The sequence below is a fragment of the Heteronotia binoei genome, chromosome 16, assembly GCF_032191835.1.
Source record: "Heteronotia binoei isolate CCM8104 ecotype False Entrance Well chromosome 16, APGP_CSIRO_Hbin_v1, whole genome shotgun sequence".
In the NCBI taxonomy this organism is placed as follows: Eukaryota; Metazoa; Chordata; class Lepidosauria; order Squamata; family Gekkonidae; genus Heteronotia; species Heteronotia binoei.
The window spans coordinates 17,800,740-17,827,567 of record NC_083238.1 but is presented as its reverse complement, the minus strand read 5'-3'; the positions used below and the strand labels follow the sequence as shown (position 1 = coordinate 17,827,567).

Here is a 26,828-nt window from a genome sequence, read left to right as displayed (position 1 = left end):
AAAAGGGGTCCAGGCAAATAGGTGTGAAAAACCTCAGCTTGAGACTCTGGAGAGCCATGAATGGGGCTGTGGCTCAGTGGTAGAGCATCTGCTTGGGAAGCAGAAGGTCCCAGGTTCAATCCCTGGCATCTCCAAAAAGGGGTCCAGGCAAATAGGTGTGAAAAACCTCCGCTTGAGACCGTGGAGAGCCGCTGCCAGTCTGAGAAGACAATACTGACTTTGATGGACCAAAGGTCTGATTCAGTAGAAGGCAGCTTCAGATGTTCATATATTCACATAAGGCAGCTTCATGTATGTCCAAGGTCAATGTTCCCTCTAAGCTGTGGACTGTTGCGAGCAAAAATTCTACTTTGTGAGCTACTAGCATTAAAGTTGTGAGACAGCGTTTTGGCTGCTACATAAATTAGTGTGCTCTGGGGCCGTCCTTCGTGAGCTGAAACAAAAATGTGTGAGCCAGAGGCTAAAGAACTGTGAGCTAGCTCACACTAACTCACCTTAGAGGGAACATTGGTCCAGGTAGGTTCCTAGTGCAGCTTTCTCCCTTTTAGGGTAGTCTTGTACATAGAGATTTTTTTTCCTGATGGAGAAGCCGTCAGCTATGCAAGTCCTCCACCTGCAGTCTGAATGGTTTCATTAAAAAAAAATTCTCTTAAATGCATTTTTTCAGAGCGGTGATATGCAACATTGTCCTTTGACAACAGTTTGGAACATATCCATGAAGAAGAAGGGCTGGCTATTTCAAGATATGTCAAGGCAAGTACAGATGAGAAGCGGGGCTTTTTCTGTAGCAGGAACTCCTTTGCATATTAGGCCACACTCCCCTGATGTAGCGATTCTTTTGGAGCTTACAGTAGGCCCTGTACTAAGAGCCCTGTAAACTCTTGATGACTGGCTACATCCAGGGGGTGTGGCCTAATATGTAAACAAGTTCCTGCTACAAAAAAGCCCTGATGAGAAGTAATGCTTTCAAGAACAATGAGTAGGATAAAGCTTAATTATTGAAAAAAAGAGAAGATATTGGATTTATATCCCGCCCTCCACTCCGAAGAGGCTCAGAACGGCTCACAATCTCCTTTCCCTTCCTCCCCCACAACAGACACCCTGTGAGGTAGATGAAGATATTGGATTTATATCCCGCCCTCCACTCCGAAGAGTCTCAGAGCAGCTCACAATCTCCTTTCCCTTCCTTCCCCACAACAGACACCCTGTGAGGTGGGTGGGGCTGAGAGGGCTCTCTCAGCAGCTGCCCTTTCAAGGACAACCTCTGCCAGAGCTACGGCTGACCCAAGGCCATTCCAGCAACTGTAAGTGGAGGAGTGGGGAATCAAACCCAGTTCTCCCAGATAAGAGTCCGCACACTTAATCACTACACCAAACTGGCTCTCCAGTTAATTATAAATTAGTACATGGTGGCTTTATTTTCACAGATAGACAATAAAATATTTGTAACTATTTATTCATTCTAAAGTTAATGGCCAAGGCAGCTTATATGTGACAGTTCTCTGAGAAGAGAGCACTCGTGTGTTCTAGTGAAAGCTATATTCTGCCAGCAAGCACATCTGGGCAGGTCTTTGAATGGATCACGGTACCCTGATTGAAGGGCAGAAAGAAGATTAGGATACGGAAGGTTACAGAAGGATGCAAAGAATGTGACTGACTGTTGTTTTGCAGGATCCTGCCAATTCTGACACCTTCTTAAAATTTTCAGTTTTTGAAGCTCTGCTCACGACCTGAGTTTGATCCCCGGTGGAAGCTGGGTTTTCGGGTAGCCGGCTCAAGGTTGACTCAGCCTTCCATCCTTCCAAGGTTGGTAAAATGAGTCCCCAGCTTGCTGGGGGGAAAGGGTAGACGACTGGGGAAGGCAATGGCAAACCACCCCGTAAAAAGTCTGCCGTGAAAATGTGAAAGCAACGTCACCCCAGAGTCAGAAACGACTGGTGCTTGCACAGGGAACCTTTCCTTTCCTTTAGTTGTGAGCTGCCTTGAGCAGGACTCTAGAGAAGTAACATGTAACCTTTTCTAAATAAACTAATTCCCAAGATTTCCTTGTAGGGGCCATTATAGACCAACTGGCATAAATCCAATAAATATTTGAGATAGAGATCAGCCTTGAATATACGACAGTCTGTTTTCTGTGCTAAGCCTCTGCTTTTTTTCTTCTACGATTATTATACGTCTTGCTTAAGCCCCAGTTAAAATAGCCGCATCAAGAAGTGCTGTTTTGTTTTCAATCTCCTTTGCGAATAAAGAGGCTGTGATGCCTATTTTCCAAATGCTTTGTATAAATTTACCAGTAGGTGGCAGCAGTTCACCACGGTAGCGTTCCTTTGACAGTCCTGGGAACTCCTGGGAACTCTTCATTTCTTCAAACGTACTCAACAGGCATCCCACCACCCTTCCTCACTACAAACCATTTAACCCCAGCAATCCTGAAGGCCTTTTGAACTCAGCAAACAATGTGCAGCATATAGACAAGACATTGTTGAGGCAACTTACGTATAGGAATAATGACAATTGGCAATGATGTTATTTGCACCTTTTGGAATGTTTCAGTGTGACCAAAGACAAGGTTCACCATTCACACCATAAGACTCCTTTTAATTATGAAAAATAAATAGCACTCTGAGCACAAATTTTATTTCTTTACTTCATTTATGCCCTGCCTTTCTCCCGAGTGGGGCCCCCAAACTGTTCACATCATTCTCCTCTCCTTTTATCCTCATAACAATGCTGTAAGGTCAATTATGGTGAATGTGTGACTGACCCAAGAGAGCCTCCATGGCGGACTAGATTCAGCAATAGCTCTGTCTCCCAGGCCGCTACTACAAACGCTACACTTCACTGTGTACCGCTGAGCCCAACGTTAAAGTGAAAAATAAATCAGTGGTGGTGAATTGATTTCCCTCTGCATATAGAAATCAGTTCAATAAAATGCATGCTTTCGAATTATTTCAAGAAAACCCTTTTAAGGCACATGAAGAAAAATCTTATCCAGAAAACTACTGTAGGCAAATGGAAAAATTTCCAAAAGAAGACAGAACTTTAATATGGTACTTGCTCTCAGCTGCTAGGACATGGTATGCGCAGCTGTGGAAGCAAGAAAAAATACCAGAGAAATGGGATTGGATTACAAAAGTTATGTCATGGAGTGAAATGGACAAATTAACAAGAAAATTAAGAGACTATGATTTGGAACTTTTTAAGTTGGAGTGGAAGAAATTCAGAAGATACGTAGAAAAAGAGTGGAAAATAAAAGGACATTGGACAATCTTTGATAATGATTAAGGTTTTTAAAATAAGAATATAACTTTTTTTGGGGGGGTCTTTCTTTTTAATAGTTAAGGGTACCTTTAATATTTGCTTCTTTAAGTAAATAACACTGGCGGGGGTCAAGTAACAGGGGGAGGGGTGGGGGGAAAGTAAGATATGGGGTAGAAAGTTTTTTTCTTTTATTTTAAGCTTTTATAAGTTGTAGATATAGTTTTGCTACCATATGTTACTAATAAAATTGTTTATCACAGAAAACTACTGTAGGCGTCTCCAAGGGTCCTGTGCTTTCGGAGAAACTATTGAGTCCCACTTTTAATCATGTGGGCACCCCTAGAAATTCTCCTCTTTCAAAAGTATTTTGTGTACTTGATTTTAATCCTACCTTCCATCCAGAGTGCTTGGGGCAACCTACCTGCTTTCAGTCCCCTCATCCTCACAACCGCCCTATGAGGAGACTGGCCCAATGTCACCTACTGAGCTTTATGGCAAGGGGGGAGGGATTTGTGTCCTGGTCAGACATTTGGTTTATTTATACATCTATTCCCCGTTTTCTTCCTCAATGGGGACCCAAACTAGGTTACAATGTTAAGTCTCCTCTCCTCCATTTTATCCTCGCTATAATCACTCTGTGAGGAAGGTTAGGCTGAGAGATGATAAACTGAAACTTAATCCTGACAAAAAAAGAAGTGAAAGAGGTACCCTAACCCAGACAATATGTGGTATACAGTGCCTGGCCTCCATGAGATCAGGAAAGCAGCACTGTCCCATCTGAGACCTATGTGAGGTGAGGACAACAGCATTCAGCAGGCTGCCTCTTCCTCCCCTTTCCCTCCTTTAAGCACAGGGATTGGGCAGGCCGTATGTGTTTGCGTGCTTTCCTAAGAGCTACGGAACTGCGATGTCTCTTGCTACGGATGGGATTGCATTCCCTGTAAAAATCACGATCATAGCTAGGGAGTGTTGCTGAATCCGAGCCTCACGTTGGATAAGAAAGCGACAGAGGTGGACAGAAGTGCCCTTTTACCAGCTTTGGCTGGGGAGCCAGCTGCAGCCCTTCCTGATCTCGCTGCTTGAGTACATGCCCAGATAAGATTTAGAGCAAATCATATGCTCTATGTGGGACTGCCCTTGAAGTGTTTGGAAGCTACAGCTGGCACAGAATGTTGGCGTCAGAATACTAGTGCTAGTATGGACCTATACAGGTTGAGACTAACATACCTTAAGGACTGCCTGCTCCGGTCTGAGCCTACCCAATCAATGCAGTCATCTTCAGGGGTTCCTCTTTGGGTGCCGTCACCATCTGAGGCTAGATGGGTAGCAAGCAACCACAGAAAGAGCTTTCTCAGTCGTGGCACCCAAATTATGGGATTCCCTCCCCAGGGAGATTTGTCTCTCCCCCTCGATCGTTGTCTTCTGCGCCTTGTCTACTTTTCCGCCCTGAGCCTATATGGCCGAGGACCAGCCTACCTGAAGGACCGTCTCTCCCCGTATGAACCCCAGAGAGCACTGAGGTCACTAGGAAAGAACAGACTGACTACCCCTGGGCCAAGACAAATTAAACTACAGAATACTCGCTCTCGGGCCTTTTCAGCCGCAGCCCCACATCTCTGGAACCAACTTCCAGAGGAGGTGCGGGCCCTGCGGAACCTTGATCAGTTCCGCAGGGCCTGCAAGACCACCCTTTTTAAATTAGCTTATGAATAACTGAAAATCCGCCATCAGCATCAACTAGAAGAGTGTCAAGGATAGCGTCATAAAATGTTTTAGTTAATTGTTTTAATTCAGGCTTTTAAGGTTAGTTTAATGTTAATTTAATGTTTCTAATGTAACTGTTTTATTGTTGGTGCACCATTGGTCACCGTATTGTTAGCCGCCCTGAGCCTGCTTCGGCAGGGGAGGGCGGGGTACAAATAAAATTTATTATTATTATTATATTATTATTTTCCAATTATTGAGAAGTGAAATGCTATTAGGAATTCTGGCGGGACAATAAAACTACACAAAGTTTTCTGATGGCTGCCTTAGAAAATGTAGTTGGTAGCTGACAACACATTATTTTATTTCTGCCCATAAAGTTTTAAAAAGCATACAGAATAATAAAAAAATATGGCTTCCCAAGCAGTACAGGAAAAAAAACAACACTTGGACTCTTGAAACCTATTTTGCTAACGATCAAAGCTTTTATCCATATTCTCTGCCATAAAACAATGGCACATTAAATGAAATATAAGATGGTATTGCACTTTTAAAAAAACCCAAAAAAAACCTTCTGTTAAAAACTACACATGGACTGACTAGATTTGCCGGTTTCAGGGTTGAGTCCAGAGAATATTGCCATGTGCAAAAGTCCTTCAACGGGCAGAAATGTTACAATGACTTCCTTGTTGTCTGCTTGTACTGTGAAAGTAACGATATACCTATTAATCAAATAAGACATAGCACAAAGTAGTTGCTGATACAATTTCAAAACCAAATTCAAAGAAAACAAATGGAACTATCTGTTGTGGATTCCATTGCTCCATATGCAGTTATTTTTTTCAGAATGGGCATTTCTCACAATGGAGGGGACTTAGCATTGGGATCCCATAAAGATAGGCATTCGGATGAGTGATATTGAATGCGTTCAAGGATCTGGAATTGAGGGTGAGCAGTGCAGTGGCCTGGTTCATAGATGATGCCGAAGTATTAAGGAATTGAAAACCAAGGTGGATTGTGAAGAACTCCAGGAGCATTTCCCATATTGGATGAGTAGGGCAACAGTGCAGTAAATGGAAGTTCAGTGAAGGTAAGTGTAAGATGAGCACGCTGGAGTAAAAGAGACGAATTTATACAGATTGAGACTGGCCTGTCCAAGACTTCGAGGGAAATTGTATTAGCTAGCTGAATGGAAATGCCAACTCAGTGCACAGAAACAGTGAGAAGGGCAAGCTTCACACTGGGATTAGGGCGAAAAACTTGACAGCAATGTAATGCCCTAGTATTGATCTATGAAATGGCTTCATTTGAAATGCTATGTACAGATCTGGATGCTGTGTCTCAAAAAATGCTACTGCAGAGCTGGAAATACAAGCAGTCAAACAAGATAATAAGACTATAAGATTATTATATTATGCTTGAGCTACAGAAAGTATATTTCCCCCCTTCCCACAATATTAGAACTTGGGGGCAATAGCTGATGGGCAATATTCAGGTTAGACAAAATTTTGTACTCAATATTTAAACTGTGGAATTTGCTGCCTGCAAAGGTAGTGATGGCCACAAGCGCAGATTTTTTTTTAAAGGGGATCAGATGAATGGAGGGTAGGGCCATCAGTGGCTACCAACCAAGGTAAGTAAAGGAACCTCCATATCCAGAGACGGCAATTCTCTGAAAACTAGGATGCATCATTGGCGAAAGATAACGTTCCACTTTGTAGGACCTCCAAGAGGCCACCTTTGTGTAACAGCATGCTACTCTAGAGAGGCTACTGACCTGATCCAATGGTGTGACTCTTTATATGTTTCTAAAATTACCAAACCTTCAGTTTCTGGGCAAGATTTATATTTTCATCACAATTACAGTGATCGCATCGATCATCCAAGTTCAAAACAGCAGGGATGAATTTTTAGCCAGATCCCACTCAATTATGCAAATTCTTTCCTAGAGGTTCCCTGTAAGTCTCAACTTGGAATACCTCCCTGAAGTCTTGGTATTCAACAGCCAGGGTTGAGCTGAAAACGTCAAGGGTTTTTTTGTGGGGGGGTGAGGTTGTGTATGCTTTTTAAATCTGATGGTTGCTGCTTACTTCAAACTCTTAGGAAAAGGCAGACTAGAAACTGACCTAAATAATCAAGGTAGTCAGAAAAACCACCTTATTTCAGATAAAGTTGCTAAAGTCTTCAGTGACCCCACATTCTTGAGGGGTATGCTGTGGGTGGGGTTAAGCTTAAACCACAGTTATCAAGCTGTCTACTTATGGTTCTACACGACAGCTCATCCTTCTCCAACTCACAGGAATTCACCATGCTAAAGAATCAAGACCAAACAACATACAAGGAAACAGTCAAAGAAATGTCACATCCATCAAACCTGAGATTTTCTATCCTGGAAAAGAAACTTGACAATCCTACTTTGTGCACCAGACACAAAAGACTGATAGCTACACCATTTTGAAATGTGTTCCTGTGAAGGAGCTAGAAAGCAAACATTAAGCAGCATTGCTTATTTAAGGAGGCCAACAGAAGGCATGTATACAGCTGTAACCTTACAGTTATGTACGGAGAGATTTAATAATATGCATGCAAAATAGTAGCACTCAATTATAAACAAAAACAGTTTATTTGCAGAACAACTTTCATAAATAAAAATATTGTTTAACATCATACAGGAAAATATGACAAAATTAGCTTAATTCAAATACATATTCTTATTTACACCTGAACAAACTATACTTTTAAAAAGTGGGTTTTTAAATACCCAGAAGTTTGGAAACACACACAAATAACCTGTGTGTGACAAGGCACTTTTCTTTACTCCACAGCCTGAGACGTGTGTGTAGCCCCAGCAGTAGCTACTCTGTTGCACAGTACAGCATTCTGAAGGCTTTTCTTACCCTTATGAGCTGTTGAGGGATAAGGGGGCTGCAACAGAAATTGGGAGTATGAATATCCCGGCATTTATGCACATTTCTTTGGAGCTAAGTTATGTGCCTTCAAAAACAGTCACTTTAGTAAAAAGTGAAAGTGCCACCGGCCGGAAGGGACTGGAGAGGCAGGGGTCTATTCTGCCTTCTTCCCTGACCGTAGCCTCGCCTTGCAGGATACCCAGAGGAGACCTGAGGCAACAAGCACCCTGGCACCAGTCGAGGGTCAAATGTTCAAAAGGAAAACTGCTTTGTTAACGAAGCAAGAAAAGACTGAGAAGCGTTCAAAAGGAAAACAGCTGTTACAGGAGCAAGAAGACCGAGAACCTCCTGATGTAGAGGATCTCCAACACGCCTTCTTCCAATACAGAGAACCTGCCGAAGGCTCGCTTTTCCTGAATTCCCTACTGGCGATAAAGTTTGCCTTGCATCACTGTTACTGGCTGCTCCCCCCACCCCCTCCACAGAAATCCTGCTCGAAGTTCCTGTGGCAGCACCTAATTGGGCAGGGGGAATCTTTAACACGCCTTCTTTTTCCATCGTATGTTTCTGAAGTGCTGACCAGGATCCAAAACACTCACTTTATTATCAACTCCTGGTCCAGTTCAGATCAATATACTTGTTCTCTTTATAATTACAGTGCTCTTAACAATTTACACCAGTGGTTTCTTTAAAATGCTTTATATACGTCATAGTTGTGCTGTTAAGGAATATCTCTGAACTTTTAAGCAAAAAGGCAAAATATCACTGAGACAACCCTATCACACTGAAAACATGAAACAAAATACTCTTGGCACCAATGATTCATGAACATGCAGGAAAACAAGCAAGTACTTCCACAGCACCAGAAAGTGGTGCTTTTTCTTAATTTTTATATATCCTGAACCGAAATATTTGTGAATGTATTTCTATTTTAAAAGCGCATAAAAACCCAAAAATCTTTGGTGTTTCTAATGGAATAAGCTTGTTACTAGAAACCAAGATATTAAGAACCAGTGATCATATAAGTGATGCTATGACTCGGCCAGTCAGTCAAGGTAAACCTGAGCAGGCTTTAGTAACAAGTCCTTTGATTCCAAGTGAAAAAATTTTTAGTGCGTTCTCAAGTCTTTCACTTGAAATAAATGTTGTTTCAAAGAGTTCAGGTTCTGCTGGATTATATCATAAAACATGAACAATAAAAAAACATGGGGTTAATTCATCACAGGTGACCTTTTGGCGATAACAGACTGTATTCAGACATGAGAAATCGTTTTTCGATCAAATTTATGGTGCCTGAATGCAAACTGCCTGAAAAGTTGGGGTCTGTCAGTTAGTACCAACCAAGACTAGCTAGTTTGCTAGACTCAGTTTATATTAAGTTTTTGTTTGCAGTAACACCTGGATTTAAACAATTCAATCTACTGTACAGGAAGACAACTGTTAATTTGGTTATCACCAGTAATTTGGCCTTCCAACCTTCTTGTTCTGCATAAACCGTGAAAACCAAAAGCATGTGAGCGATCCCCAAAGAAATGTACGCCTAGTAAGAGTCAGCGCTAGTTTCTCATATTTGCCAGCATACATAAGTCACCACTTAAGACAATTATAAAGTACAAATCATTTAACAGTACATGACATTAAGATGCATGATTTTTAACCCTCCACAAAAGCACTGAAATGGTAACGGTTAACAAATCATATCATTCCAGAAATATAAGACCTAATTCAGTGTCTGATTTTAGAAAGCCTATGCCACCACTTTCATGTTTCTGCCACATGGGACAAAGCATAATTCTAAGAATTAAACAACATATAGGATGAATAAGTATCTGAAATTTCATTTGACATGACAGGGAAATTCCTTGGTATTAATCCAGTGCACACCGTCAGCATTCTATCAGTGCTAGCCAAAGGACGTTCTCACAATATAGTTACTACACAATATAGTCACTGTGGCAACTGCTTCATGCACAGAAACATTTTTGTCTATTACAGTGGTCTGCCAATTCATCTCTAACCACGTGGTTTGTTTCCATGCCTTTCCCAGCTGCTTCTTGGAATATTTGGCCAATTATGCGGAAAAATTAATTATAAAGAAGGTGACCCCTTGCATTGGAGGCATTCTAGTGGTCTCCATATGGCTGGCATATCAAGAGATACAGAGTCTATGCAAACTAAAGGAGACACCATATCACTGTGAGAGCTGCCACTACGCCATTCAGAATGGCCATACTATAGCCGACGTGAAAGGAGTGCCCAGTCATTCGCCTGGAAAGAAAAGCAGACAGTTAAATAGGAAGTAATAAGAACATCAAGAGTAAAACAATATCTGATTTTTAAATGAACACAATCTAGTTGATTGGAAATGGTATTTCATGCCAATCACAAGATAAATTGTTAATAATAATTTGTAAATATGGATAAGCTCAACATTCGAATACTATAAAAAAAACTTTCTCAGATTCACTTCTGCTCATATTAGACCTAGCAATTCTGTGGTTTTGAGGGGAAGTATATTTTCATTTTCAGCTGCACTACTGGTTCATTTAGGCTGGCTTTCCCCCTCCTCTTTCTGCAAGCAGTTAACCTGGGCAGGGGCAGAAGCACAAGGCCAAGAGCCTATTTAACTAAATAAGGTCCACAGAGATTGCATACATTTTCTGTTCTTAATATTTGATAGCTTATTTTACAGCCCAGCCATTTCACATTTTCTAATTTAATATAGTTTCAACTGTATTCCAAAACTTTGTTACAATGTGTCTTGGAAAAGGTGAATAGTAAATGGATTTTAATTCTTTTGAATAGGATAATTCATAAATAAAGTAGAAGTAAGAGTAGTCATCTTTTTTAAAATATGAAAGGTCACAATGCCAGCATGTACTGTGCCGGCCAATTTACAACACTATTTTAATTCACTGCTCTAGACAGAATAGTGGTTGTCATTAAAGTATATGAATGTGCGACTGCATTATTTCATAAATAGGAAACATGCAGGATTCAAAATATGTTTCATAAATAACGATTTATGGAAGTATTACAATTTTGACTAAAATATGGGATTCATACTAATTTAAATAGCCACTTTGGATCCAGCCCAACAAGCTAGGCCAGAATCAATGGACACTATATACTCGCCAGAATACTGTACCTAATTAAATTATCCTTAAGCATACATTAGCTATATTGCATGATGCTTCCAGTCCAGTCTAATCGCAAGCATGTTGATGCATGTGACATTAACATATATGAACATATGAAGCTGCCTTATACTGAATCAGACCCTTGGTCCATCAAAGTCAGTATTGTCTTAGACTGGCAGCAGCTCTCCAGGGTCTCAAGCTGAGGTTTTTCACACCTATTTGCCTGGACCCTTTTTAGTTGGAGATGCCGGGGATTGAACCTGGGACCGTCTGCTTACCAAGCAGATGCTCTACCACTGAGCCACAGCCCAATTCATGGCTCTCCAGGGTCTCAAGCTAAGATTATTCACGGCTACTTGCCTGGAGCCTTTTTAGTTGGAGATGCCGGGGATTGAACCTGGGACCTTCTGCTTCCCAAGCAGATGCTCTACCGCTGAGCCACAGCCCCATTCATGGCTCTCCAGGGTCTCAAGCTGAGGTTTTTCACACCTATTTGCCTGGACCTGTTTTTGGAGATGCCGGGGATTGAACCTGGGACCTTCTGCTTCCCAAGCAGATGCTCTGCCACTGAGCCACTGTCCCTCTCATTATTATTTTCATTAGAGTTTACTCCCACATAAGCATGCACAGCACCATTAGTTTCAATGTGCGACTTGCTAGGACCGATCACATTTCAGTTTTACTTAAATAGCACTTACTTGAACCGTGCAGGTGATAGCGGGGTAGGAGGAAACATTCCTGGTTCAAAGGAGTCAAAATACGTCACTGTCCACGAAAAACTGCAACATGACAGACCTGCTACTAAGGCAAGAATAAGGAGACTCCAAAATCCTTAAAAGAAGAAAAAAATAGTATTGTAAATGAAAGCGCAAAACACAACTTCAGGTGAAATGTCTCAACTCCCCTGCTAGAAAATCTGCCCGAATAAACAAGCATACAACTAACTTAAAAGAATCACATACTCTAATTTATCTACCAAATTCATTTATCAAATTTATATCCCACCCTCCCCTGACAGGCTCAGGTTATTGTATGCAGGTTAACTGAGAACCCTCACTGAGATGTATTCCTTGGCAAAGGTGAACAGGACTGGAGCCTTTGTAGTTGGCACTTACACTAGCATTTTTGTCCATTTCGTCCATGAAAGGTATTCATGTATTTTAAATGGCGAAAGTTGGTTAATGGATAGTTCAGGCAACTGCTATAAAACTTTCATGTAAACTGAAACACTACTACAATAGTACTGTGCTGTGACGTATCTATAATTTCTTATTTGCCACTAAGTTGGCTTAAGGCTGTTTGTCTATGGAAGGATACAATCTATGCAAGGACACAGTCTATGCCAATTACCATTAAATATTAGTAAGTCCAAAATTTATTTATTTATTGAAAAAAAATTATAAGCAGCCTTTCCGCCCAAACAAGGTCCCCACAGCAGTGAACGTCAGGCATTAAAATGTTTATAAGATTGGAACATCATTTATAGCTTATATATAAATATTTACATATAAACATTAGAAAACTATTTGAATTTATACATACAGTATTTTTTGCACCATAAGACTCACTTCCCCCCCCCCCCCCCCCAAAAAAAGTGGAGGGAAAAGTGTGTGCGTCTTAAGGAGCGAATACTGCAAAAAATTCACACAAATGCCTCTAAATTCACACAAACGGCTCTAAAAACTAGGTGCGTCTTATGCTCAGGTGCGTCTTATGGAGCGAAAAATACGGTATATATTTAATAACTCAACAAGAACATATAGACACACAAACAACAAGCACATACAACTAGTGAGGAGAATCAATAAGTTTGTAGGTGTATGTTAAGTAAAACAAGGTCTTCACCTGTTGATGGAAGCCAACGACAGAAGGCTGCATGACATTTCAGCCAAAAGTAAAGATACCACTTAACAAAATAGTTTCTTTGAAAGACTGCACTTTTTATCACAAAGACTATACTAACTTAAGTGTGAATGGATAGTCTATAAAACCTCTAAGCAGTCAATTCCCAAATGAAACCACCACAAATCTTACCTAAAATATTCGTATCTATACTTTCATCGGTCTTCCCTTTCTCAGATTGCAAGTCTGCAGATGAAAACAGCCAGCAATGAATCTTTATAATTTGAAACATTTAAAGTAAAAAATAGTTGCCCTACTGTAGCAGCTCTTCTACAGGAACTTCACCAACTTTGTTTCATGACTTACTAAACAATATTCTAACTACACTTAATTGAATCAGCTAAGATTTAATTTTCTGTTACTTTGTGCAGCTAATGGGGGACCAAAGTGGCTCACAATGTTCTCCTTTACTCCATTTTTATCTTCAAAAAACCCCTGTGAGGCTGAAAGTGTATGACTAGCCCAAGTACTGTGACAAGCTTCCATGGCAGTGGGAATTCAAAGCAGTCTTCCAGATCCTTGTCAAACACTCTAGCCATCACTGCACTCTGGCCGTTGATGCTATCATCATTCCTCCACCTCACACTGACAATCTTAAAATCTAAAATTGACAATGAGAAAAGCATGAGAGAAAGTAAAGGAAAAGACAATAATAATAATAATAATAATAATAATAATAATAATAATAAAAAAGAAGACGAAGAAGAAGAAGAAATTGGATTTATATCCCGCCCTCCACTCCGAAGAGTCTCAGAGCGGCTCACAATCTCCTTTACCTTCCTCCCCCACAACAGACACCCTGTGAGGTGGGTCGGGCTGGTGAGGGCTCTCACAGCAGCTGCCCTTTCAAGGACAACCTCTGCCAGAGCTCTGGCTGACCCAAGGCCATTCCAGCAGGTGCAAGTGGAGGAGTAGGGAATCAAACCCGGTTCTCCCAGATAAGAGTCCGCACACTTAACCACTACACCAAACTGGCTATAATAATAATAATAAATTTTGATTTATACCCCGCCCTCCCTGCCGAAGCAGGCTCAGGACAAATAAAAGCAACAGAACTGTGCAAAACAAGGACAGTTGAATTAAGGAGTTCGCGTACTTTTCCTTTTCTTTTATCAAAATCTAAAGAATCTGGGACTTTTTCAGTTTAGAAAAATACGCGGCTAAAGAGGAATGCGAATAACCAGCGTTGAGATATATCCAGGCCTCGGATTCAGTGGGAGCTCACAGGAGCGCAGTTCCTGGTTCTCACCATGCCGAATCAACTCCCATTAACTACACAAGATAAAAACCACAGCCGTTCTTTAACAATTTCTTCCTAAATTTCTTTCTGAGAGTTCCTCCTCCTCCTTCTGAGAGTTCCACCTCCCCCTTCTGAGAGTTCCTCCTCCTCCTTCTGAGAGCTCCACCTCCTTGTCCATTGAATAGTAAGTGCAGCTGCATAACAATCCCTGGATGAGCTCCACCACCTGTTTTTTTACAAAACGACCGTCGGATATATCAGAGAAAAGCCAAGGCAGCTTCTTGGCCACTGTGCAGAAAGCGTTACTGGCCACTGTTTCTGATCCATGAGCTGCCCTCCTGTGTCACAGCGGCGGCATAAAACTCCTTTTAGACACATCCGACATATTTCCTCCTCCCTCACCTTTCAGCACCAGGCAAGCGACGGCCAGGAGGAAAGCGAGCAGACACACGGCCAGGAGGCAACAGAGCACAGAACAAGCCCTGCTGGGCCACCGGCGCGCCGCCCCGTCTCGTTCGTGGTGCAGCCGGGCCCCGCCAGCGCGAGGCGCAGAGACGCCTTCCAGCCTCCCGGCGTTGCCCAGCAGGCCCCCGTTCCCTTCGCCCTCCAGCTCCGCCCGGAGGCTCCGCGCCAGGACCGCGTCGTCCGGAGGCCAAGGGCTGTGGGCAGCAGCCGCGCGGCCGCTCCCCCTGTACCGGCCCAGCCGGGCTTCCTCCGCGAAAGGCGCCGCCATGACAGCTCCGAGGGGGGGGGGAGGAGAGCGCGCGCGCCACGAGAGGCGGTTTGAAAGTCGCCTTATCCGCCGGAAAGGGAGGCGGGACAAAGGCGCGAACCGGAAGTGAACGTCCGCCGACGCGAGGCGAGAGACCACGCCTCTTCCTCCTCGACGTCCTTCGTCAGCGGTTACACCTTCCTTCCTTCCGTGTCCCCTTAAAAGAAACGGCGAAGGATGTGAGGCGCGTGAAGCGGCGCTTTCCTCCCCTCAGCCCCTCCTTCCCATCCCCTCTCCGTCGCGTTTCAGTCACAACTTCAGGGGGTTGTACTTCGCGGGCCTCCGTAGCTTCGTCCCCGCGGGCCCCGCGCGTGGGTCCGCTTTTTCCCAGCGTCCTTTGCGCGCGCTTCCCTTCTCTCCGCTTCCGCTGCACTTTCCGTCCCGCTTCTCCCCGCGCGCGCCTCGGTGGGAGCCTCTGGGGCCCCCCCCCTTCCCTCGCGGCCCCGCTAACGGCTTCGCGTCGCGCCCCCTCCGTCGGAAGGGCAGCCAGGCCGGCCCAGGGGGGAGGCGATGTCCGGCGGGGACTCGGGGGCCGCCGCGGCCTCCCCTCAGCCGCTGCCTTTCTCCCTGCCCAAGCCCCCGCCCCTCATGCAGCTCCACCCCGGCGAGGGCGTGCGGCCCGTGGGGGGACCCGGCTCGGAGCAGTCGCCCAAGAGCTCCCGCCTCGGAGGACGCCCCGATTGGCCGGCCGGGAAACCCGTCAGCCTCCTGGCCCCGCTGCTCCCGCCCAGAGGGGAGCCCGAGCCGCTCTTGCCCTTCGGGCCCTCCTCCCGCCAGCCGCTCCGGGGGAGGCTGCTGGGCAGGTGCGGCGCGGGGGGGGGAGGCGGGGCGGCGGGGGGACTCCTCAACCCGGCCATGCGGCCCGGCGGCGGCGGCGGAGGAGCAGGAGGAGGCGGCGGAGGAGGAGGAGGAATGGGCCGGGAGTCCCTCATGGTGAGTTCAGCGAGCTTCTTTGGGGATCCAGGGTTATTGCAATGTGGGGAAGACAAGGGTGCCCATGCACTCGCCACGTTTTGGGCATCATCCTCAGCATGAGCTAGCTCTCAGATTTCCTGATGGGGAGTTTAGCGAGCCTTCTTTTGGGATCCAGGGTTATTGCAATGTGGGGAAGACAAGGGTGCCCATGCACTCGCCACGTTTTGGGCATCATCCTCAGCATGAGCTAGCTCTCAGATTTCCTGATGGGGAGTTTAGCGAGCCTTCTTTTGGGATCCAGGGTTATTGCAATGTGGGGAAGACAAGGGTGCCCATGCACTCGCCACGTTTTGGGCATCATCCTCAGCATGAGCTAGCTCTCAGATTTCCTGATGGGGAGTTTAGCGAGCCTTCTTTTGGGATCCAGGGTTATTGCAATGTGGGGAAGACAAGGGTGCCCATGCACTCGCCACGTTTTGGGCATCATCCTCAGCATGAGCTAGCTCTCAGATTTCCTGATGGGGAGTTTAGCGAGCCTTCTTTTGGGATCCAGGGTTATTGCAATGTGGGGAAGACAAGGGTGCCCATGCACTCGCCACGTTTTGGGCATCATCCTCAGCATGAGCTAGCTCTCAGATTTCCTGATGGGGAGTTTAGCGAGCCTTCTTTTGGGATCCAGGGTTATTGCAATGTGGGGAAGACAAGGGTGCCCATGCACTCGCCACGTTTTGGGCATCATCCTCAGCATGAGCTAGCTCTCAGATTTCCTGATGGGGAGTTTAGCGAGCCTTCTTTTGGGATCCAGGGTTATTGCAATGTGGGGAAGACAAGGGTGCCCATGCACTCGCCACGTTTTGGGCATCATCCTCAGCATGAGCTAGCTCTCAGATTTCCTGATGGGGAGTTTAGCGAGCCTTCTTTTGGGATCCAGGGTTATTGCAATGTGGGGAAGACAAGGGTGCCCATGCACTCGCCACGTTTTGGGCATCATCCTCAGCATGAGCTAGCTCTCAGATTTCCTGATGGGGAGTTTAGCGAGCCTTCTTTTGGGATCCAGGGTTATTGCAATGTGGGGAAGACAAGGGTGCCCATGCACTCGCCACGTTTTGGGCATCATCCTCAGCATGAGCTAGCTCTCAGATTTCCTGATGGGGAGTTTAGCGAGCCTTCTTTTGGGATCCAGGGTTATTGCAATGTGGGGAAGACAAGGGTGCCCATGCACTCGCCACGTTTTGGGCATCATCCTCAGCATGAGCTAGCTCTCAGATTTCCTGATGGGGAGTTTAGCGAGCCTTCTTTTGGGATCCAGGATTATTGCAATGTGGGGAAGACAAGGGTGCCCATGCACTCGCCACGTTTTGGGCATGATCCTCAGGATTTAGGAATTGATAGCAGCATTTAGGAAGGAATTGTTAAAGAACGGCTGTGGCTTTTAAATGGGAGTCGATTCGGCATGGTGAGAACCAGTGTTCCTTGGACGTTGAGCTAGCATGAGCTAGCTCTCAGATTTCCTGATGGGGAGTTTAGCGAGCCTTCTTTTGGGATCCAGAACTGCAATGTGTGGAAGGCAAGGATGCCCATGCATTCGCCACGTTTTTGGCGTGATCCTCAGAATTTAGGAATTGATAGCAGCATTTAGGAAGAAATTGTTAAAGAACCAGTGTTCCTTCTACGTTGAGTTAGCATGAGCTGGCTCTCAGATTTCCTGATGGTGAGTTTAGCGAGCCTTCTTTTGGGATCCAGGATTATTGCAATGTGGGGAAGGCGAGGGTTCCCATGCACTCGCCACGTTTTTCCCTCAGAATTTAGGAAGAGATAGTAGCATTTAGAAAGAAATTGTTAAAGAACGGCTGTGTAGTTAATGGGAGTCGATTTGGCATGGTGAGAACCAGTGTTCCTTGGACGTTGAGTTAGCATGAGCTAGCTCTCAGATTTCCTGATGGTGAGTTTAGCGAGCCTTCTTTTGGGATCCAGGATTATTGCAATGTGGGGAAGACAAGGATGCCCATGCACTCACCATGTTTTTAGCGTGATCCTCAGATTTTAGGAAGAGATAGCAGCATTTTGGAAGGAATTGTTAAAGAACGGCTGTGGTTTTTAGCTTGTATAGTTAATGGGAGTCGATTCGGCATGGTGAGAACCAGTGTTCCTTCTACGTTGAGTTAGCATAAGCTAGCTCTCAGATTTCCTGATGGTGTCCCTGATGGTGAGTTTAGCGAGCCTTCTTTTGGGATCCAGGATTGCAATGTATGGTAGACAAGGATGCCCATGCATTCACCATGTTTTTAGCGTGATCCTCAGGATTTAGGAAGAGATAGCAGCATTTAGGAAGAAATTATTAAAGAGCGGCTGTGGTTTTTATCTTGTATAGTTAATGAGAGTTGATTCGGCATGGTGAGAACCAGTGCTCCTTGTACGTTGAGTTAGCATGAGCTAGCTCACAGATTTCCTAATGGTGAGTTTAGCAAGCCTTCTTTTGGGATCCAGAACTGCAATATGTGGAAGACAAGGATGCCCATGCATTCACCACATTTTTAGCGCAATCCTCAGGATTTAGGAAGAAATTGTTAAAGAACGACTTTGGGTTTTATCTTGTATAGTTAATGGGAGTTGATTCGGCATGGTGAGAACTAGTGTTCCTTCTACGTTGAGTTAGCGTGAGCTAGCTCACAGATTTTTAGCCTCCAGCTCATAGATTTTTGTCTTAGCTCAGGGAGGATGACCCCAGAGCAAAATAATTTATGCAGTAGTTCACAGCTTTAATGACGGTATGTCACAAAGTAGAATTTTTGCTCACAAGACTCTGCAGCTTAGAGAGAGCATTAGTGATAACTTTACCTCTGGCCCAGAAGTGTAGATGGAGGACAGAATAGTTGTCCATCAGGCTTTATTTTTTGGTTGAACTAAGTCATTCACAGTGTCTTATTCATTTATATTTCTGTAATAGCTGACTTTAGGTAGTAAATGCCCTCTCTTTTGTATATGTTTGAGTATATTGTTTTTGTATATCAATTAGTAGGAATAGCAAATGAGAGTATATAGTATGTGCATTTGTCCTTGCCCTGTGCAAGGATATGAAAATCTTGCATCTCTGTACTTACAAAGAAGTGACAACCTTTTAAAAGCACCAGTTTATACAAATATAAGAGGAATCAGGGAATAAGATAACCCGCTGTTATAAAAATGAATTTTTCTGTAAAGGCCTCAAGTTATGAGCAAACTCCTTTCAGTAAGTAAATTTCTCATCCTCCCCCCCCCCCCCCCCCCAGTCTATCAGCATGTTGACTTTGTACCAGGAGACCTGGCCAAAGTAGCACCTGTATTTGTTGACAGAAAGCAATGTTGTGTTTAATGTGTGATAATGTGTACTCCATTATACTAAATGATTACTTATAAATAAAATTGCTTGTGAACTTTATGGTGGTTCAAGGACTTAGTGACAGAGGTTATTTTTTAAATGGCACTTTTTTTTTGTTGGCACGCTGTGTTTCTTTTGCCACTTATTTCAAAACTTGTTACAAGCAGGAAGCGATGCTCCTTACTCTGAGTAACTACAGCATGTTCACACATTGCACAGTGCAGAATGCGCCCTGAGTATTCTAAGAGACACTATTCTTAACCCTGTCTTTTGAGACAGATCTGATAAATTCTTAGATTCTGGGCTTGAGCCCAGTTAGCCCTGGCACTAGATAAGTCATTTTTGCCTGCTTTCTTGATTAGTCTGTAGCTTGGCATCAGAGTGTTAGAATTGTTATTTTACATACGATGCAGTGAGAATTTGCCTATAAGTGTACAGGTAAGACACTGTGTGATAAGAGTACCTGCATGAAAATATGTGCTTACATATTCGCCTGTGTCATATTTCATGCTTTAATAAATACTTAAACATTTTCAGAATTTAATGTATCGGTAGTTTTATGTTTTTCTGCCATTAGTAACATTGTATTTTTAAAATATTAGTGACTGAATTTGCTTAGAAATTTGGAAGCTTCAGTTTAAATGTGCAGCCATTGGGGCATATGTCATAGGAAAATAGAAACTTTCAGCATATTGATTCCTTGTGCAATCATACCATTTCCTTTGACTGCAAGTACAGAGAGAATTGCACTTTCAAGGTGGTGAAATTATTATCACTTCCATTCTCACCCATCAAGCAGGTTACTGTTTTTGTTAAGGCTGAATGCTAGTTTTTTTTTAAGACTTCTCACAATATGATGATGAGATTTAGCATCAGAGGGAAAGTGTGTAGAAAATGGGAAAAAATAAACATTTTATTAATAGCAAGCTGATGATACACCTGAGAAAGCGAGATGGATATGTGGATATATTCATATTCTTTTTTTTAAGTACATACATGTGGTTATTTTGTATATTAAAGCTGATATTCAAACTTATTTTTTTTAACTCGTGGTGGCTAACTTTTTCAAATGCTGAAAAACAGTGCTTTTAAATGTTGTGATTTGAGAAATTCCACTAACTTGAGTAAATTTATTTGGTTCTGTCATTTTTTTTGTAGCTACAATGCACAGACAAGATCTTTTAACAAGACCTAGTAAATCAGAATGATCAACCAGCAAAGTTATCACGGTGCCACTATTCATTATTTTTTCTTTGAAGTCTAACTGTCATTTTTTCTTTGAAGTCTAACTGTCATTAATGTTTTGTTTTTCAGATGGGACATCCTGGCATGCCTCACTATCCACCCATGGGGATACATCCTATGGGCCAGAGGCCGCCTAACATGCCTCCAGTATCACATCAAATGATGCCTCAAATGATGCCTCCAATGGGAGGACCACAAATGGGGCAGGTAAATTAGCTTCTGTGACTTCTGTTGTATAAATAACACTTTTCAACGCATTTTTCTTGAAACCGTAGTTTAAATTTATGCTAGTCCTTTCTGTAATTAAAAGCTGACATTTCTATGGGTTTTTAAGCTCTTTGTTGATGTTTTTATGAAGTCATTTTTTTTTACTTTATTAAAACAAACTTTGCTTCCATTAGGCAAAATTTAGTGTGTAGGAATCATGGAGTATCTGGATTTATAGAGGAATTAAAAATGAACAAAAGAACTTCCAAAAGCACTTATGCCCTTTTGCATGAGTTCCTGTATATTGGTAGTTAGAGAGAACAGTCTTTGTGTGGAGAAGGAATTTTAATGCAGTGTTTTCTGGCATTTGGCTATGACCTTCCGTAAATAACTTATCCCTCTTGTGCCCCAATAATTCTGAAATGTATGGTCGATGAACAGGCAGGCCCTTTCAGCCTGTGCTTTTGTTTCCTCTCCCTTTCCCTTCTAGTGACTGTATTGTTCGTTTGTATTTTCTGTGATTATTTGGAGGAATCAAAGTGAAATCCTCTGCTTTGTTTGGCATCAGTTACTCCACGAATAGGCCTCACTAGTCCTGGAAAGTACCTACAACAGCTTAGGAGTTTTGCTGCTGAAGGAACTTAGCCAGCTTAGAATCATAGAATTGGAAAGTACCTCCAGGGTCATCTAGTCCAGTCCCCTGCACAATGCTTGACAATTCTTGGCTTTAAGGATGCTGACATTGTGTCTGGCTTCTATCGCTAGGGGCACTTTTGATCTTGGCGCATCACGCCAGTATCTTCACTTCTTTTTTGAAGCCCTGCTTGAGGGTTGAACATCTCTGTGACATAGTAGTTAGCAGATCTGATAGATCTCTGGCATCTTTTCAGATTGCAAATAGCATGGCAGTGCATCATGTTAGCCTAGTGCACCTTGAGCAAGAATAGGGAGGCATTAGGGGAGGGACGGTGGCTCAGTGGTAGAGCATCTGCTTGGGAAGCAGAAGGTCCCAGGTTCAATCCCTGGCATCTCCAAAAAAGGGTCCAGGCAAATAGGTGTGAAAAACCTCAGCTTGAGACCCTGGAGAGCCGCTGCCAGTCTGAGAAGACAATACTGACTTTGATGGACCAAGGGTCTGATTCAGTATAAGGCAGCTTCATATGTTCATATGCCAAAGTAGTTGGACATTAAGTCCACCTGTAATTACCAATTTTTAGAGGTAACTGTTATTAATAAATTCTTTTATATTCTTCCCCTGTGTTGCCTGTTAGGGTTCATTCATATTCCTTTCATTCGTGTTCCTGCATCTTACCTATTTTGACATGTTAAGGAAACAATTTTTTAATTTATGTGTGTGGATATGTGTATATATATGCACACACACTTGGGAAAAAAACAGAAAATGGGTATATTCTAATGGATTTTTTGTGGAGGTGAAAGTTGAGGCTTAAATATGGAAAGTGGCTTTTTTTTAAATAGGTGTGGCTAATGTAATTTTCAGTAATCAGAATAATAGGGCTTTTTGTCTTATGCTGCAGATATTAGTCTGTTAGGCTAACAGTTTACATTGATTGCTATTGAATAATTAGTGAATGTTTGTCTTACTTCCCTTCTTACTCCTTTTGGGAGCAAATAGCCACTGTGTTCCGCTGGAGAATTACCCATTGGGCTGTACTATGCTACACTGGAAAGTCACCCTTATTTAAATATATACTTGCTCCTATTGTTACTAGAAGTCCCATTCTTTTATGTTTGAATCACAGAAATTGAACCTTGTGTATATATCCCAAAAATTGACAGGTATTTTGAAGTTATTAGTGTGGCACTGTTAAACGTGCGGCCATGGGAAATAATAGACCTTTATTTTGGCCCACCAACTAACTGATAAATCCCTTGGTTTTGGGTCTTGCCTTACGATGGCACATATTGGATTTATCAAGTGCCACCCGTGCAGCGTTTTGAAACAAGCATGGTGTATGTTTTCTAGAGGCTATTAGTTTGGTGGTCCTCTCTTAAGAAAAAAAAAATCCTTGATGTTTCTGAAAGTACCTAGGTAGAGGTTTCAGGGAGCATCTCATGCGTGGAACACAATTATATGGAAGCAGCAGTGGGGCAAGACTCCTTTCTTCTCCTGCTTCTACAGGATGGTGGGGAATGGGAGGGCCACTCCCATTCTTTCTTCTCTTCCTCACGCTTCCAAGAAAACCTTGTGGATTGAGGGTGGAGCAGTAGCCCTACCAAATACCTCTCCCTCCACACAAGATGGAAGGTAAGAGGGAGCAGTAACCTGATGCTCCCTGAAGATATATGGGAATGGGGTCTCGGCCAACCCGGTAGGGATTGTCACCATATAGTGGGGGGTTATTTCCCAAGAGTCACTTGCAGGGCTCACCAATCAAATGAATTGGCTGATTGTGGCCAATTGAATATATTAGCACCTGTATAGTCTTGCTGCTATCCTTGTAGGTCCTGTTAATGAAAATACCTGAAATAAAAACCCTTTGCATTCTAACTTTCCTTCAGAAATACATTTCCAGTTAAGGTAGCATGCACATAAAACCCCAGCTAGTTCTTCATAGTAGCTATCTTGGCTCTCTGTCTTGAATGGCCTGTGTTAGACCCACATGTAATTATTGTCTTCCAATGCCACTGAAGTGAAGCATTTCCCCCACTCACCTTATTTATGATGCTTTAAGGAAATAAGGGCAGTGTTGTGATTTTAAGTGGCTTACGTTAGTTTGCATCCGTGTTGCATGCTTTTCTCAGCTTTTTTTAACAGCTCATGTTTTTGAACCCTGCAGTCATAATTCTTAAAACTTTATAGTACTCTTCATCTTGGAACATCTTTGCAAGCATAACTCTTACTCCAGCACTGTGAGACAAGTTCTTCAGGTATTATCCTCTGTTCATAGATGAGGTAAATAAGCCCTCAAGAGTTTATGTAGGTCACAGAGGGATTTTGGTTTGGGAGCTTGATTTAGAAGATTTGGAGTTTAATTGATTTGGGCCCCTTCCTGCAGCACCTGAGTAGTTTTAATATTTTGGGTATTTTTAGTAGTAAAACACTGGGGGCCCCTGTTTTCTTGAGGTAACTTTTTCTCCTACCCATTCCTCCCTGATCCTCCAGTTCTTCACTTTCGCCGCTTCCATTTGACCAGTTGCCACTAGGAGCTGAAAAATCTTATCATTCTTTGTTGGCCCTGTAACTTAGGTCATATTATCTATAGTAGCTCTTCTGGTCACTTAAAACTTTAGTCCTTTATAACTGGAAAATCAAAATCAGCTGCTACCTGCCTCCCAAAAGATTTATACAGATTTTAATTTATTTTCCTGTACTCAGTTGTTACGCCCCTAAAATCCTGACTCGGCAAGGTTAAATGCTATCGTTCTGTCAACATAAAGAAATCTATATGTGCTGCAGCATATAGAAAGCTGTAAACACATACTATAATCATGTTTTACTTATAGATGCCTGGCATGATGCAATCAGTGATGCCCGGGATGATGGCACCCCATATGTCTCATGCACCCATGCAGCCTACAGGACCGGTAAGTGTTAAACCTGTTTTGTAATTTTTAAAAAGTTTTTTTTTTTATCAGACACTTCTGACTTCGTGCTGTAGTATTTATTAAGTGTACAGCACCTGGTACCTCTTTCTGTTCAGGCAATTAAAGTTTTAATTAGTGAAAGCTCATAAAGGAAAGCAATTGATTCTGCGTGTTCCTTAATATGAGATGCAGAGACTTGAATTAGGTTTGTACTTTTATATAGTTTGAATGTAAATTAGCAGGAAGAGTTTAATAATGAAAAACGATCAGTGAATTTCCGATCTCGTGTCTCCCCTCCCCTCGGTTATGTACCGTATTTTTCGCTCCAGAAGACGCACCTGAGCATAAGACGCACCTAGTTTTTAGAGCCGTTTGTGTGAATTTTTTGCAGTATTCGCTCCTTAAGACGCACACACTTTTCCCTCCACTTTTTTTGGGGGGGGAAAGTGAGTCTTATGGTGCAAAAAATACTGTATATACAAAAATAAAGACATGCATAATGTTCTAAATCAAAGCACCTTAGTTTAATTTTATGACATCAGTTGTTGGAAGTGAATCGTGGTTTTATTTGCAGGCAAAATTGTCATTCCAAATCTTAGGTAGCAGGGGTTTCTGTGCCTGATACCCTGGAAAGCCACTTCTAGTCAAACCAGAGGACACTGAGATAGATGGAAAAAAAGATTTAATTTGGTATATGCAACTTTATACGTTAATGTGTATGTTGCCTTAATTCTTTTGATAAATTTTGAACCAAACCCCTGCTTAATACATGAGCAAGGCAAATGTGAAAAACACACCCAGCATATTTAGTTTATTTTGTTTGTTTTGGATTTAAACAGATTCATCTGTCACATGTTAAATATAGTGCTGTAGTATAGTTACGTTTTGTGGTTTTATTTGGTCATGATACGTTTAAACCGTTTGATACTGAGCTGTCAGCACTGCATACAAAATTAAGAGGCAGAGTTCAGTGAGTTTTATGTTTCTGTATCTGTTATAATGTCCATGTTTTCCTTGCTGTTAGCAAAGCAATAAAAACACTTCAAAAATAGACATGTATTTCTAGCTGATACATTTTGAAAAACCACCAGTTCTTCAGTTCACTATTGTCTCTTTCTTGTCTTTTTTATTCAGCTGTTTTTGTCTGGGTTTCCTCCTGTCTGTCAGAATGTTTATCAATGTTTTCCCCTGGGGAAGCTCCTTCACTTTTCCTCTCTCTGTTGATTCTAGGGGAGTGCATTCATCATAAACTGTGCTGAATTGTTGATATTATTGGGGTGTATCGTAAGCCAGATCAGATTTGAGAATCTGATTTAGCTACCAATATAGCGATTCCTGAATAAAAACTGAAATTATTTGGCTCTTATTCAGGGCTAATCAATACTACCAAATAGTGGCTGTTAGGTTTAAATGACTCACAGCCATTTTAGCTAACATCTGACAGGTGGACCTGTTGAGCTGTCAGGTTTGTTGTTGTTCAGTCGCACAGTCGAGTCCTACTCTTTGCGACCCCATGGACAAAGTCACGCCAGGCCCTCCTGTGTTCCACCATCCCCCGAAGTCTGCTCAAATTCGTGTTTGTTACATCAGTAACACTGTCCTTCCATCTCATCTTTGCCATCCCCTTCTTCTTTTGCCTTCTTTCTTTCCCAGCATCAGGATCTTCTCCAGTGAGTGCTCCCTTCTCATTTGGTGGCCAAAGTATTTGAGCTTCAGCATCTGACTTTCCAGGGAACAGTCTGGGTTGATTTCCCTTAGGACCGACTGATTTGATCTTCTTGCAGCTAGGGACTCTCAAGATTCTTCTCCAGCTGTCAGGTTTAATAGCTGGCAAATGCAAGAACGCCAAACAAAAAGACAATCAAAAATAACCATTAATAATATCTATCAAAGATTTCTACCATCTCGTAAGGTAAACAGTAATATATATGCAGTAATAATGCAGTGATTCTAGAAAGTTGATATATAAACTCACATTCGTGGTCAAAGACAAAATGTGCAAGTAACCATCCTAAAACACTGATCTTTGTACAAACATGTACATAAATACTAATAATATGAGAGTGTATTGCAAAACAAAGCAACAAGATAGCGCTAAATCCATTTATATAGTCAGTAAAATGACTAAAGGAAATCACTGCACGAATGATGCCTCCAAAATGGTGGTCTTCAAATTGTACCAGATTCTCTTATCAGTATTCAGAGCATTTAAAGTGCGGGTATGCTGGCAAGAGAAGTAAAGCTTCCACACGCACAGCAAGGAGTGGCAGGACACGCCCTTCCAGATTGCAGGTGGTTTCGTGTAATCACACTTTTCAACTCGCTTCCAACTTCAAATTGTGTATTCAAATATTCAGTAATTTTCAGATGGAACTGTTACGCAGATAGATTGTGCAATCAGTACGTAGCCTGTATCACAATACAATGAAATGCTTTAAGTACGATAGACTATCATAGAATACCTGGTACCAAGGACAACACTCCCTCCAACGAGAAGACAAAAATTAAAGATTTGGATCCAGCCTGTTTTCTGTTTATAACCATTTTTCTCACAGAGATTCTTATCTTGGAAAGGAAAGGTCCCCCGTGCAAGCACCAGTCGTTTCCGACTCTGGGCTGACGTTGC

The 26,828-nt window shown here is 42.6% G+C and overlaps 2 protein-coding genes across 3 annotated transcripts in view; one reads left to right on the top strand and one right to left on the bottom strand.

The window, feature by feature from the left end:
• Positions 1–7,569: 7,569 nt before the first annotated feature.
• Positions 7,570–14,904, bottom strand: ARL6IP6 (ADP ribosylation factor like GTPase 6 interacting protein 6). 2 transcript variants are annotated; one of them, XM_060257250.1, is made up of 4 exons: positions 14,559–14,904; positions 13,049–13,102; positions 11,713–11,845; positions 7,570–10,142 (listed from the first exon to the last, which is right to left on the bottom strand). In XM_060257250.1, the coding sequence occupies exons 1-4, from the start codon at positions 14,887–14,889 to the stop codon at positions 10,049–10,051; spliced, it is 612 nt and encodes a 203-aa protein (XP_060113233.1). In that variant the 5' UTR covers positions 14,890–14,904; the 3' UTR covers positions 7,570–10,048. The 2 variants fall into 2 exon arrangements, with proteins under 2 accessions (XP_060113233.1, XP_060113234.1); XM_060257251.1 differs by lacking the exon at positions 13,049–13,102 and having other exon boundaries at positions 9,990–10,142.
• Positions 14,905–15,420: 516 nt separating this feature from the next.
• The window catches only part of PRPF40A (pre-mRNA processing factor 40 homolog A), a 42,795-nt gene continuing 31,387 nt past the window's right edge, over positions 15,421–26,828 (top strand). Inside the window, exons 1-3 of the mRNA XM_060257452.1 lie at positions 15,421–15,861; positions 20,516–20,653; positions 24,122–24,202. Of these exons, the coding sequence (XP_060113435.1) occupies positions 15,439–15,861; positions 20,516–20,653; positions 24,122–24,202 (642 nt within the window). The 5' untranslated portion in view covers positions 15,421–15,438. The remainder of the gene's footprint in view (positions 15,862–20,515; positions 20,654–24,121; positions 24,203–26,828) is intronic.